At 39.7% G+C, this 15,748-nt stretch overlaps 1 protein-coding gene across 4 annotated transcripts in view; it reads right to left on the reverse strand.

The window, feature by feature from the left end:
- UNC79 (unc-79 homolog, NALCN channel complex subunit) overlaps positions 1–15,748 on the reverse strand; it is a gene marked incomplete at both ends in the record, with an annotated part of 201,032 nt that overhangs the window by 132,292 nt on the left and 52,992 nt on the right. For all 4 annotated transcript variants that reach the window (XM_082852780.1, XM_082852778.1, XM_082852777.1 and 1 more), the window contains 3 exons: positions 89–319; positions 8,215–8,386; positions 10,729–10,958. In XM_082852780.1, the coding sequence (XP_082708906.1) occupies positions 89–319; positions 8,215–8,386; positions 10,729–10,958 (633 nt within the window). The remainder of the gene's footprint in view (positions 1–88; positions 320–8,214; positions 8,387–10,728; positions 10,959–15,748) is intronic.

The following is a 15,748-nucleotide window of genomic DNA, read 5'->3' on the forward strand; positions in this document are numbered from 1 at the left end:
TATAATCCTCAGGTTGGCTCAAATAATTTTCCATTTCTTTCTTAGATCGATTATTGATTATGTTTTTTCATCGACAGCCTCCACTTACCCTGGCAAATTCCATTGGTTTGGGAAGAAGGCACATGACCATGACATCAAAGCGAACATCACATACTGTCTTCAACCACTTGGTGACAAACTGAGGCTTCAGCTTTTCCACTAAACTTCCAACTTCATCATCCATCATATACGCTGTGGAGTGAAACCACTGAAACACCATGGCCACCAGCCTGGCCAAGCTTTCCGTAGGGGTGTTCTCACTGGGCGTGCAGAGGCTCACCTGGAAATAGGTAGATCAGACTCTCCTTCAGCCTCCTTACATAATTATTACATGTTTGGTAAAAGACGAAAACAAAAGAAAGATGCCCCATATAATCCATTTGAAATAGGCAGAGGTTTTTTCGGGGTTTTTTTTGTTGCTGTTCTTTGAACCCTTTGAATGCCTATTTATTTATTTAAATTTTTGAACCACTTTAAGAATTACTGAAATATGATTTGTTTAAATTCTTATTAAAACTACATTTATGAGTAATTGAAATCTCCCCCCCTTGACAGGAGTGACATAATACCACTGTAGGGTAACTGCTTTACCTCGTCCTTCTCTTCTTGACATCTGCTGCAGCTTATTCACTTAACAAGAGGTAGAGGCCTTTTCTGGTTTTTGGTTTTGTTTTTGTTTTGTTTCGTTTTTTAATGTACAACTTGTCAATATTTGGCCAGGGAAACAAGTCTTTATAGCAATTGTATCTCTATCTTTTGGGCCAAAGTTTTGTTTGTTTTTTGTTTTCTGTTTTTTGGTTTTTCTTGAATTTTATTTTATTTATTTTTTTATACGCCAGATTCTTATTAGCCATCCATTTTATACACATCAGTGTATACATGTCAATCCCAATCTCCCAATTCATCACACCACCACCCCCACCACTTTCCCCCCCCTGGTGTCCATATATTTGTTCTCTACATTGTGTCTCTATTTCCACCCTGCAAACCGGTTCATCTGTACCATTTTTCTAGGTTCCACATATATGCGTTAATATATGATATTTGTTTTTCTCTTTCTGACTTACTTCACTCTGTATGACAGTCTCTAGATCCATCCACGTCTCAACAAATGACCCAATATTGTTCCTTTTTATGGCTGAATAATATTCCATTGTATATATGTACCACATAATCTTTATCCATTCGTCTGTCAATGGGCATTTAGGTTGCTTCCATGACCTGGCTATTGTAAAGAGTGCTGCAATGAACATTGGGGTGCATGTGTCTTTTTGAATTATGGTTTTCTCAGGGTATATGCCCAGTAGTGGGATTGCTGGGTCGTATGGTAGTTCTATTTTCAGTTTTTTAAGGAAGCTCCATACTGTTCTCCATAGTGACTGCATCAATTTACATTCCCACCAACAGTGCAAGAGGGTTCCCTTTTCCCCACACCCTCTCCAGCATTTTTTGTTTGTACATTTTCTGATGATGCCCATTCTAATTGGTGTGAGGTGATACCTCATTGTAGTTTTGATTTGCATTTCTCTAATAATTAGTGATGTTAAGCAGCTTTTCATGTGCTTCTTCAGCATCTGTATGTCTTCTTTGGAGAAATGTCTATTTAGGTCTTCTGTCCATTTTTGGATTGGGTTGTTTGTTTTATTAATATTGAGCTGCATAAGCTGTTTATATATTTTGGAGATTAATCCTTTGTCCGTTGATTCGTTTGCAAATATATTCTCCCATTCTAAGGGTTTTCTTTTTGTCTTGTTTATGGTTTCCTTTGCTGTGCAAAAGCTTTCAAGTTTCATTAGGTCCCATTTGTTTATTTTTGTTTTTATTTCCATTACTCTAGGAGGTGGATCAAAAAAGATGTTGCTGTGATTTATGTCAAAGAGTGTTCTTCCTATGTTTTCCTCTAAGAGTTTTATAGTGTCCGGTCTTACATTTAGGTCTCTAATCCATTTTGAGTTTATTTTTGTGTATGGTGTTAGGGAGTGTTCTAATTTCATTCTTTTACATGTAGCTGTCCACTTTTCCCAGCACCATGTATTGAAGAGGCTGTCTTTTCTCCATTGTATATTCTTGCCTCCTTTATCAAAAATAAGGTGACCATATGTATGTGGGTTTATCTCTGGGCTTTCTATCCTGTTCCATTGATCTATATTTTTGTTTTTGTGCCAGTACCATATTGTCTTGATTACTGTAGGTTTGTAGTATAGTCTGAAGTCAGGGAGTCTGATTCCTCCAGCTCTGTTTTTTTCCCTCAAGACTGCTTTGGCTATTCGGGGTCTATTGTGCCTTCATACAAATTTTAAGATTTTTGGTTCTCGTTCCATAAAAAATGCCATTGGTAATTTGATAGGGATTGCATTGAATCTGTAGATTGCTTTGGGTAGTAGAGTCATTTTCACAATATTGATTCTTCCAATCCAAGAACATGGTATATCTCTCCATCTGTTGGTATCATCTTTAATTTCTTTCATCAGTGTCTTATAGCTTTCTGCATAAAGGTCGTTTTGCTCCCTGGGTAGGTTTATTCCTAGGTATTTTTTTTGTTGTTGCAATGGTAAATGGGAGTGTTCCCTTAATTTCTCTTTCAGATTTTTCATTATTAGTGTATAGGAATGCAAGAGATTTCTCTGCATTAATTTTGTATCCTGCAACTTTACCGAATTCATTGATTAGCTCTAGTACTTTTCTGGTGGCATCTTTAGGGTTCTCTATGTATAGTATCATGTCATCTGCAAACTGTGACAGTTTTACTTCTTCTTTTCCAATTTGTATTACTTTTATTTCTTTTTCTTCTCTGATTGCCATGGCTAGGACTTCAAAACTACGTTGAATAATAGTGGTGAGAACACTGTTCTCTCTCTCACTGCTGCCAGTGTTTGTCTTGTTCCTGATCATAGAGGAAATGCTTTCAGTTTTTCACCATTGAGAATGATGTTGGCTGTGGGTTTGTTGTATACGGCCTTTATTATGGTGAGGTAGGTTCCCTCTATACCCACTTTCTGGAGAGTTTTTATCATAAACGGGTGTTGAATTTTGTCAAAAGCTTTTTCTGCATCTATTGAGATGATCATATGGTTTTTATTCTTCAATTTGTTAATATGGTTTATCACATTGATTGATTTGTGTATATTGAAGAATCCTTGCATCCCTGGGATAAATCCCACTTGATCATGGTGTGTGATCCTTTTAATGTGTTGCTGGATTCTGTTTGCTAGTATTTTGTTGAGGATTTTTGCATCTATACTGATCAGTGATATTGGTCTGTAATTTTCTTTTTTTGAGTATCTTTGTGTGGTTTTGATATCAGGGTGATGGTGGCCTCATAGAGTGAGTTTGGGAGTGTTCCTTCCTCTGCAATTTTTTGCAAGAGTTTGAGAAGGATGGATGGGTGTTAGCTCTTCTCTAAATGTTTGATAGAATTCACCTGTGAACCCATCTGGTCCTGGACTTTTGTTTGTTGGAAGATTTTTAATCACAGTTTCAATTTCATTACTTGTGATTGGTCTGTTCATATTTTCTATTTCTTCCTGGTTCAGTCTTGGAAGGTTATACCTTTCTAAGAATTTGTCCATTTCTTCCAGGTTGTCCATTTTATTGGCATACAGTTGCTTGTAGTAGTCTCTTAGGATGCTTCATATTTCTGCAGTGTCTGTTGTAACTTTCCTTTTTCATTTCTAATTATATTGCTATGAGTCCTCTCCCTCGTTTTCTTGATGAGTCTGGCTAATGGTTTATCAATTTTGTTTATCTTCTCAAAGAACCCGCTTTTAGTTTTATTGATCTTTGCTATTGTTTTCTTTGTTTCTATTTCATTTATTTCCACTCTGATCTTTATGATTTCTTTCCTTCTGCTAACACTGGGTTTTGTTTGTTCTTCTTTCTCTAGTTCCTTTAGGTGTAAGGTTAGATTGTTTGAGATTTTTCTTGTTTCCTGACGTAGGCTTGTATAGCTATATACTTCCCTCTTAGAACTGCTTTTGCCACATCCCGTAGGTTTTGGATCATCGTGATTTCATTGTCATGTGTCTCTAGGTATTTTTTGATTTCCTCTTTGATTTCTTCAGTGATCTCTTGGTTATTTAGTAACGTATTGTTTAGCCTCCATGTGTTTGTGTTTTTTACTTTTTTTTCCTGTAACTCATTTCTAATCTCATAGTGTTGTAGTCAGAAAAGATGCTTGATATGATTTCAATTTTCTTAAATTTACTGAGGCTTGATTTGTGACCCAAGAAGTGATCTATCCTGGAGAATGTTCCGTGCGCACTTGAGAAGAAAGTGTAACCTGCTGTTGTTGGATGGAATGTCCTATAAATGTCAATTAAATCTATCTGGTTTATTGTGTCATTTAAAGCTTCTGTTTCCTTATTTATTTTCATTTTGGATGATCTGTCCATTGGTGTAAGTGAGGTGTTAAAGTCCCCAACTATTACTGTGTTACTGTCGATTTCCTCTGTTATAGCTGTTAGCAGTTGCCTTATGTATTGAGGTGCTCCTATGTTGGGTGCATATATATTTATAATTGTTATATCTTCTTCTTGGATTGATCCCTTGATCATTATATAGTGTCCTTCCTCATCTCTTGTAACATTCTTTATTTTAAAGTCTATTTTATCTGATATGAGTATTGCTACTCCAGCTTTCTTTTGGTTTCCATTTGCATGGAATATCTTTTTCCATCCCCTCACTTTCAGTCTGTATGTGTCCCTAGGTCTGAAGTGGGTCTCTTGTAGACAGCATATATATGGGTCTTGTTTTTGTATCCATTCAGCAAGCCTGTGTCCTTTGGTTGGAGCATTTAATCCACTCACATTTAAGGTAATTATCGATATGTATGTTCCTATGACCATTTTCTTAATTGTTTTGGGTTTGTTTTTGTAGGTTCTTTTCTTCTCTTGTGTTTCCCACTTAGAGAAGTTCCTTTAGCATTTGTTGTAGATGGTTTTGTGGTGCTGAATTCTCTTAGCTTTTGCTTGTCTGTAAAGCTTTTGACTTCTCTGTCGAATCTGAGTGAGATCCTTGCCGGGTAGAGTAATCTTGGCTGTAGGGTCTTCCCTTTCAACACTTTAAGTATATCATGCCACTCCCTTCTGGCTTGTAGAGTTTCTGCTGAGAAATCAGCTGTTAACCTTATGGGAGTTCTCTTGTATGTTATTTGTCATTTTTCTCTTGCTGCTTTCAATAATTTTTCTTTGTCTTTAATTTTTGTCTGTTTGATTACTATGTGTCTCCGCATGTTTCTCCTTGGGTTTATCCTGTGTGGGACTCTGTGCTTCGTGACTTGGGTGGCTATTTCCTTTCCCATGTTTGGGAAGTTTTCGACTATAATCTCTTCAGATATTTCCTCGGGTCCTTTCTCTCTCTCTTCTCCTTCTGGGACCCCTATAATGCGAATGTTGTTGTGTTGAATGTTGTCCCAGATGTCTCTTAGGTTGTCTTCATTTCTTTTCATTTTTTTTTCTTTATTCTGTTGCGCAGCAGTGAATTCCACCATTCTCTCTTCCAGGTCACTTATCCGTTCTTCTGCCTCAGTTATTCTGCTATTGCTTCCTTCTACTGTAGTTTTCATTTCAGTTATTGTATTGTTCATCTCTGTTTGTTTGTTCTTTAATTCTTCTACGTCTCTGTTAAACATTTCTTACATCTTCTCGATCTCTGCCTCCATTGCTTTTCCGAGGTCCTGGATCATCTTCACTATCATTATTCTGAATTCTTTTTCTGAAAGGTTGCCTATCTCCACTTCATTTAGTTGTTTTTCTGGGGTTTTATCTTGTTGCTTCATCTGGTACATAGCCCTCTGCCTTTGCATCTTGTCTATCTTTCTGTGAATGTGGTTTTTGTTCCACAGGCTGCAGGATTGTAGTTCTTGCTTCTGCTGTCTGCCCTCTGGTGGATGAGGCTATCTAAGAGGCTTGTGAAAGCTTCCTGATGCAAGGCACTGGTGGTGGGTAGAGCTGACTGTTGCTCTGTTGGACAGAGCTCAGTAAAACTTTAATCCGTTTGACTGCTGATGGGTGGGGCTGGGTACCCTCCCTGTTGGTTGTTTGGCCTGAGGCAACCCAACACTGGAGTCTACCTGGGCTCTTTGGTGGGGTTAATGGCAGACTCTGGGAGGGCTCACACCAAGGAGTACTTACCGGAACTTCTGCTGCCAGTGTCCTTGTCCCCATGGTGAGCCACAGCCACCGCCTGCCTCTGCAGGAGACCCTACAACACTAGCAGGTAGGTCTGGTTCAGTCTCCCCTGGGGTCACTGCTCCTTCCCCTGGGTCCCGATGCGCACACTACTTTGTGTGTGCCCTCCAAGAGTGGAGTCTCTGTTTCCCCCAGTCCTGTTCAGGTCCTACAATCAAATCCCACTAGCCTTCAAAGTCTGATTCTCTAGGAATTCCTCCTTCTGTTGCTGGATCCCCAGGTTGGGAACCTGACGTGGGGCTCAGAACCTTCACTCCAGTGGGTGGACTTCTGTGGTCTAAGTGTTCTCCAGTCTGTGAGTCACCCACCCAGCAGTTATGGGATTTGATTTTACTGTGATTGCGCCCCTCCTACCGTCTCATTGTGGCTTCTCCTTTGTCTTTGGATGTGGGGTATCTTTTTTGGTGCGTTCCAGTGTCTTCCTCTCAATGACTGTCCAGCAGCTAGCTGTGATTCTGGTGTTCTCGCAAGAGGGAGTGAGAGCACATCCTTCTACTCCACCATCTTGGTTCCGATCTGTCCAAAGTTTTAGATGTACACTTTCCTTCTGGCTATTAGGAATTGTATGTTAAGAAGTCCAAGACTGGCCTTCAGAAGAAGCTGAATCAGGCACTCTCTGCCCCTCAATCAGAGTTTGGGACTAGAGCTGTGTCCCAACCACCTTCTGCTACTAACTGGTTGTTAGCAGTGGCTGTGGGCAAGTTGAACTGCCTCTCTGGGCTTCTCTGTCCTCATCAGAAAAATGAAGGGGTAAAATAGGCAGTTTTTAAATTGATGGAGGACCACTTAGCCTGGAAACTGTGTTCTCCTCTACAGAGAGAGATGGACTGTAAGAATTTCCCCTCGAGATTGCACCTCCCTATAAGCTTTTCCCATATAAGAAATCTGTTACATAATCTGCACTAGATACTTTTAACAAGTTAAGTCTACAAAGTGAAATTTCATAAATATCTTCAGTAAAAAATAATCTATATATATTTCAGTTCTAAAATGATCAGATTTAGCCAAGAATTTCCTATCAGTAATAATTCTGAAACCTTAGAGCCCCCCCAGTTCACCATATTATAAATAGACCTTCCAAAACTGCTCATCACTTAGTAATTCAATCATTCTGAAATAATCTCTTATTAAGCACTGAAGTAGCGTTCAGGAATATAAGAAATAAGTAAAACGCTATCTTTGCCTTCAGGAGTTCACAATAATAGTCAGTATGTCATTAGATAATAAGTTCTAGCAGCAAGACATGCGAAATCAACAATTAAACTCCAATTTGGCAAAACAAAACAAAGCAAAACAAAACCAAAAAAATGTGTGAAAGCATAAAAGAGATGTATCACTTTGGAGACTTAGCCCATGTCTCCAACGGACAAAAACAAAAGTCTGCTTTTCTGCAGAACTGGCAAATTCAGCATGCTTGGAACTTTGGATCTGTATGTTTGATCTTTCCTGAATGAATACTGCAGTTGAATCAGTCAATAGCAATCAAATTCCTTGCATTGGTTTGGCTATAATTTTTCTGGCTGTATTGCAGACTTGCCATAAATACACAAAAAGCTCCACAGAGACTGAACTTTCAAGCAAACTTTCATGTTGATCGGATGAATGATCTGTAAATTATATTGAATCCAATATTTCACAATATACCCTAGCAACTTTCCCACTTGTTTATTGTCAAACTGTGCATTTCCAACAGTTTAGGGTCTGGCACGGTAGGTTTCAACACCTGGCTATTCATTAGAATCAACTAGGGAGCTTTTTAAAAAGTTCCCAAGATTCTGGGGTGGAATCTGGGCAATGGCATTTTTTAAAAGCCTTCCCAGGTAAATCCAATGTGCAGTCACTGTCCTAGAGTATAGAGTCCCTATGCTAAGTTTAATTTTTCACTATTTACTATTTACTTCTTTAAAAAGAACAGAAGAAATTCCTCATCAGGGCAATGTTGGAATGAAACATAAGAAAGCAGAGAAGAGTTAACTTCTTTTCTTACTAAGAACCATATCCCAAATTGACTGAGTAGCCGCTGGTCGTGTTTATCATCATCTTTGTTGTCAAAGTCAGCGTTATCCAGGGAATGGTGGGAGGAGGAGAGGCCCAGCTGCCGCCGGCGATTGAGCTCATGTTCCCGCTGCTCAGCATGGAACTCGGCTTCTTTCAACAAGCTGCCAAAGGGGAGAGATTTCAAGTGAGACTGCCAAAAAACACATTCGAGATTATGACCTATTCAGAGCAATTACTTCATGAGTACTCAAGCATTACTCATTGCTCTCCTTTAAATTGGAAGGAGCCTAATTTCCTTACTATTTTCTACTCCATCCCCATTTCAAAGATGAACAGACTGAGGCACAAAGAGGCTACTTCCTCCAATCAATTAGAATCAAGCAGAACTGATGCCTTCTGGCTTCTAGTTCACCAACCATCCCACTATATGTCAATGCTTCTCCTATATCTAATATGAAGCTGTGTGGACATCAAATGCATAATACAAGGAAAGACTGAGGAACTGGTACCCAGATGGAAAACTATTTAATATCTAGTATTCAAAGACCTGACAGTGAGCAACGAAGATTCCTTTTTCACTTGCTAAGCAAATGACAATTTAAAAACATAATACCCAATGTTGGCAAGGGTTTAGCAAAAACTATCAGTTTCATACGGTGATGTATGAAATTCACATACACTCTCTGAAAATCAGTTGGGTAATGTATCAAGCACCATTAAAATATTCAGATCCTTTGACCCAGTCAACCACATCTGGTCATCTACCCTAAGAAAAAAAATATACAAACAGCACTATACACAAAAATAGTTATCAGAGTTATTTTTAACAGTAAAAAAAAAAAAAGGAAGAAATTGAAATATCTACTGGTGGAGGAAAATAATCTAGATAAATATTATGTAGGCACTAAAAAGGATAAATGTGGAAACTACACAACATGGAAAAGAGCTAATGGTATAAGGTTACATCAAAAAGAATGTGGATACACTGTGATTACAGTTATATAAATAAAATATGCATTTGAATAAACCTAGAAGAACATGTGCAAAAGTGATGATGATGACAGCTGTATGGTTGATTTTTTTTTCTATTTCCAAACTTTCTGTAATGTTTTATTTAGCAAACATTTATTGCACTTCTACATGTATCAGCCACTGGGATAAGAGAAACAGAAGACTTAGTCTCTAGCTTTAAAATTTGCATTCTGGGGCTTCCCTGGTGGTGCAGTGGTTGAGAATCTGCCTGCTAATGCAGGGGACACGGGTTCGAGCCCTGGTCCGGGAGGATCCCACATGCCGTGGAGCAACTAGGCCCGTGAACCACAAGTACTGAGCCTGCGCATCTGGAGCCTGTGCTCCGCAACAAGAGAGGCCGCGATAGTGAGAGGCCCGCGCACCACAATGAAGAGTGGCCCCCGCTTGCCACAACTAGAGAAAGCCCTCGCACAGAAACGAAGACCCAACACAGCAAAAATAAATTAATTAATAAACTCCTACCCCCAACATCTAAAAAAAACTTGCATTCTAATATTTTTTCTTAATTTTTAAAAATCTTGCCTCAGTGAATATTATACAAAAAGAGAACAAATCTAGAGGTTATCACTTCTAAAGCTTCCTTTTTTGTGTGTGACAGAAGGAGAAAAAGCCAGAAGCCTGCAGGATCAGGCCCCTGCCTTACTCCACAGTCTTCTGGTTTACTCCAGGACCGAATTATCTAGAGCTCTCCCATCCTTCACTGCTATCAGTCAGGTCTGGGACAGCCTTATTCCCACCTCTCACTCTGACTGGCGCCTCCACTTCATTCCCCTAAGACCCCCTACTCTGTGTTGTCATTGTGCTCACCACACTGGATTGCAATTTCGTTCTTCTGTTTTTATAGTCCCTACATGGGTAACTTGAAAGCAGAGGTTACATTTTACTCTCTTCTGTCTTCCAAGTGTCTGATACATGCCTGGCACTTAACTGGCGTTAGATAAAAATATTTGTTGAATGAATGAATTAAAACATTGTCACTGCAACATTGTGGAAGTTGAGCTGCCCGGCTGAGGGCACTTGAAGTTGAATTAAATTTGCACATCTCGGACTTCCCTGGTGGCGCACTAGTTAAGAATCCGCCTGCCAATGCAGGGGATGTGCGTTCGAGCCCTGGTCCGGGAAAATCCCACATGCCACAGAGCCACTGAGCCCGTGTGCCACAACTACTGAGCCTGCGCTCTAGAGCCTGCGTGCCGCAACTACTGAAGCCCACGTGCCTAGAGCCCGTGCTCCACAACAAGAGAAGCCACCGCAGTGAGAAGCCCGCACACCGCAACGAAGAGTAGCCCCTGCTCGCCGCAACTAGAGAAAGCCCGCGTGCAGTAGCAAAGACCAATGCAGCCAAAAATAAATAATAAATAAATCATTTTAAAAATAAAAATAAATAAATAAATTTGCACATCTCAATGTGAACAGGGTGGCTCAAAGCAAAGGCAGTGTTTTCAGGGTAAGTTTCTAATGAAGCTGTTACCTAATCACCGCCTCCACGGCGCAGACAAGTTCCTCGGCACCACATTCTCGAGTGTTGATGGGTGGAGGGGAGGTCTGATAGAGGTGGGTCTCCGAGGCAGCTCCCAGTTCGTTACTGTGATGATTTGAGTGGCATCTTTTGCAGTACCGAACAGGCCTGTTTCCGTGACGACCACAACACCCTGCTGAAAAGCAGGTGACAACAGCTCTTCTAACGTGGGAACTGCAGTTCTAGAAGAAAAAGAGTGAAATCAATTAAAAGTCACCACTGAGGTAAATTTGGCTACTAATTGGAAAAAATGGAAACTTAAAGGGCCACTGGAAGTGGCAGCGCATTTCTGAAGTGCCACTAGTTTCCAAAATGCAGGTCATCTCTAACCAGTGAGATTTCAGCTATAGTTAAAAATAAAGGTGAGAAGTGGTTTCTATTAGTGTGAGTGGTAGAAACGTTCTAAATATGAGTGAAACTGTTGAAAAGTCCTCTGTAAAGTGACCTCAGCCATGAGGCATGGGGGTCTTCCTGGATTATTTCAAGTTAGCATTTCAAGAGTTTTCAGCAGAAATATGAAAAAAAATTAAAACTGTGGTCCAGAGACAGTGCATCACAGCACATGAGAGTCGGAAACAAACAATTTTAACCCCTAAAATAAACTTTCAAAATTATTTTATCCACCGCCTAAAGGGCCGATTTCCACTGCAGCTCATCTGTCCTTGGTGCGTTCAAGGACAGGCAGGGAGCTGTGCTGCACCGAGCTGATGACCCCAAAGCTGGCCTGTCCATCCCCACCGGCACTCTTTCTATCAAGACCTAAAGAATATGTCAGTGGACACCACAGGAACATCAAAACACAGCAAGAAGCATTCACAGACTCAGCGGCTGACATCAACTAGAGGAAAGGAGTCAACAGATGAAGTGAGAAAAGTGGTGCAGTATAAGAGAGATTCTGAAGCTCAGGGGGGGTTATTATCAGAGCTGCCCTGACAAGAAGCAGGGGAGAAAGGCAGCGCCCACATAATGCAATTTGAGGAGCAATCAGGAAATATCCCTGACCTCTGCACAAAACTGTGCCAAGCCTTTTAGAGATGTCACCACCACATAATCAATGTCTTGTGTCAAGAGAGCATTTCAGTCTTTCAATAGAGCTTATTAAGATGGAACACACTGAAAAAGAATGACTATATGTATATGTATAACTGAATCACTTTGCTGTACATCTGAAACTAACACAACATTGTAAATCAACTATAATCCAATAAAATTTTTTAAAAGATGGAATATAATAGGGGAAATAATATCCTAAGCCATTATGAACTCAGGGCTTGAGGAAGACTGAAAACCTTCCATGACAGATATCTTGCGAAGTGCGGAGACAGAAGAAGGAAAAAGGCAAGTACAAAACCTATATCCAAACATTGACAATGTATTGAATTGCCTATCGGAACAACCATTTCAAAGTAAGGCTTGTTCCACTTCGATTTTAGCACAAGGCTTTGGATACGAGTGCTAGGAAATCTCATTTTCTGAACAGGACCCAGGTCAATAAATCATAAAAGCAAGTTTAAATTTTTTATGATCTTTTTTCCCTTTTATTAACAAGTTTTTAAAAATTATTTGTTAAAATACAGTGTGCTTCCTCTGCATCTGAAGCCCAGGTCTTCTTCAGCATCCAAGTCAGCCCTGACTTCTCCAAGTGAGGTGTCTTTCCTGCTTTGTGCCTTTTCTTTCTCTTTCACTTACTAAATTTCATTCTGGAAGCACATGAATCCTTACTGGTTTGGGGCTTCTCCAAACCAAACCAAACCAAACCCAACCACATCACTAGCAGGGTGGGTTATATCGGAGTACATTGTTAGTGTTTATTTCTTCCTTCCAGTTATAGTTAGTCTTTGTTCCTCTGGGATTCCCACTGTTACATAAACAATAGGATGTGGATATGGGTTTAGTGGGTAGTTATTAGCTATAATAAAGTCCCAACGTTTAAGGCCTACAATTTCCAATCCTATTTTCTGGTCACAAATTATTTACATTCTTCCCACATGCAAATTCCTGGCTGGAGGTCCAAGGTCTTCTTGTCTAAATTAAGTCCAGCTGTGGGTGAGGCTCTTTTGGTTTAGTTCCTCAGATATGCTTTCATGAGCCTTGAATCTGGATGGGCTGTGGCTGCTTCAACCAACAGAGCACGGCAGAAGTGATACTCACAGGACTCCCAAGGCAAATTCTAAAAGGACATGCAGCTTCCAACTTGCTGTCTTAGAATATTCTCTCTTCAGAAGCTTCCTCATCAGGATACTCTTAGAACTGTGCCATGGTCAAGGCACATGGAGAGGCAATGTGTAAGTCTCTACTCTAAGCCCAGCCTTCAAGTCACCCCATCCCAGAGCCCAAACATACGATCTAGATGTCTCTAGGTAATTCCAGCCCCTAACTAGTCAAGTTAGTCTTCCCAGATGAGGCCCCAAACATCATCAAGCGGAGATAGGCTGTGGACTGTGTCCTGTCCAAATCCCTGACCCTCAGAATCTGTAAGCATAATTAAATAGTTGTTGTTTCATGCTGCTACATTTTGAGTGATTTCTTAGGTAGTATCTGGACATCCTGTGTATGTTAGTATCTGGAATATCAACTAAAAGTCAACCTGCCTTATCCCCATGTGCCATCAATTCTAAATATAATATCAGCAATAAAATACTTTGCCCCTAAATAACCTTTGGTTGGTCAAAGTTCTAAACAGTTGCTGTGGTTCCTACTAAGTTTTAATAATATATTTCCAAGCCACAATCAGTCCTAAACCCTGTGGACTCAGCTACATGCATTCATTTCAAAAGTAAATTAGAGAGATTTCCCTTAGGTTCAGATTCAGCTGGGCATGTTTTCAAAGGTTCGCTCTAGCCACTCTGTTTCATTGTTTTGAATTTTAAATATAAATAAATAATTCCAAGTGGTCTCACAGAACAGCAGAATTGAAATAAAGCATCTGTCTCTCGATGCTTATTTGATACAGTTTTTTAATTTATTTTTTTACTGAAGTATAGCTGATTTACAATGTTGTATTTGATACAATCTTGATGTTTATCTCAAACCTACTATTCAAATGTAGGAATATGTAGTACTGAATATATAGTATTGAAAGACACAAACTTTGCCCAAAGCAAGCTCAAACAATTCTGATCTATTAGGAACTTAAGGAAAGTTCTCCAAATTAACTTTCATATAAAACACAACATTTATTAAAGGATAAGTAATAAAAATGTGCTAATTTTAACTTTATTACTGAAATAATAATTTTGTCATATAAAGGAGGGGAGTATTAAAAAATGATCCACCCTGGGTGTCAAGTATGTTACGTATACCACCAGAGCCAGGAAATGCCAATTTAGAAATAAAACTGTTTCTCATCCTAGTCTCTCCAGCTTGTAAAAGATTCTCAAAGTAGGAAATAGACTCGGAATAAAAATGAAATCAAAAGTATGCTGAATGACTATATGATCCCTTGTTAAAACTTCAGAAAGCTATATAAGGCGATGCCCAGTTGAGCCTTCCAGCTAGAACAGGGCTTCTAATAATTATTGTTAAGGGCTGAAATGCCCAAAGTATAGAAGGCATTTCTATACTCAAAAAGAATTATAGATGTGCCTTTGACGGCACTGAACCCCAATTAGATTCATTGAAAATCCACAAAGTTTTAAAGAGAGGCATACTAGCAAAAGTACCACCAGCAGACCAAATGGGACAGACACAGTTCAACACGAAAAGAGGACTATGGAACCCCAACTTCTACATACAGGAAGCAGACTGAGAGGGTTACTCAGCTGCAACATGGGCCATTTCTTATTATAAAGGAAAGATGTCTTAAAGAGTGGAGCAAAGATCCCAGGAAAGACATGACTTAGGAAACTATTCCCAGGAAGCAAAATCAGATCCTAATCAAGGCATATTTGCTATTCCTTAAAGACAGAGGAACTGTTGACATGTTCCTGGCTAGAGCTGCTATTGACTAGTAACAGCTACCTGCTTCCCCTTCCTCTTTCTGAACAGAGGTCTATTGCTGTTATCCAATCCCTGTCTCGCATTTTGTGTTGGGTATGTAACTTGCCTTTTTAGTTCACAGGTCTCTGGTTCAAGAAAATTCATACCCGAGGGGTTTCATCAGTGACCAGACCAGATGCAGATCATAAGACAATGGACTTTAAGCCTGAAGCCATAAATGCGTAAGACTTTTGGAGGTCTTACAAGGTGCTGAGAGTATTTGGTACATGGAAAGAATGTAAGTAATGATGCCCAGAGGGTAGATTGTGGTACATTAAATATGACCACAAAATTCTTGCTGCTCCTTCTATAAAGAAGAGGAGTCTATTTCCCCACTCCTTGAAACTGAGCTGTCCTTTGGACTTGCTTTGGCCAATGGAATGCAGCAGAAGCGATGCTGTGTTAGAATAAAAGGTATATGATACAAACTATGATTTAGAAATTAGTAATGAGTGTTCTTCTTTCTATAGTATAATGCTTGGAAACGCAGCATCGTAAATGTGATAAAACATAACATTTAACATTGTAAAAAAAAAAAAAAAAAAAGAAGTGATGCTGTGTGACTACTGAGCTTCAGGTTCAAAAGGCCTTGCAACCTCCTCTCTCGTTTTCTCAGAACACTGATATCTTGTGAACAAATCCAGCCTAGCCTCCTGGAAGATGAGACACCTAATGGAAAGAGGGAGGGCCAGACACCCCTGTCATCCCAACCATTCCAGCCATCCCAGCTGAGGCCCCAGACATGGGAGTAAAGTCATCTGGGACCAACCAGTTGCCAGCAAACCCACTAACTGATTGCAATTATCAAGACATGAGTGAGCCTAGAGGAGTTTATCAAGAGAACTACCCAGGCGAGCATAGGCAAAACTGCCGATCCACAGCATCGTGATCAAACAAATGTTTGTTGTTATAAGCCAGTACATTTTAGGATGGTTTATTAGGTGGCAATAGATAACTGAAACAGCCCTCTAAAGGTATCCACTCATAAACAGCT

Source organism: Leucopleurus acutus (genome assembly GCF_964270905.1).
Source record: "Leucopleurus acutus genome assembly, chromosome: 1".
NCBI lineage: Eukaryota > Metazoa > Chordata > Mammalia > Artiodactyla > Delphinidae > Leucopleurus > Leucopleurus acutus.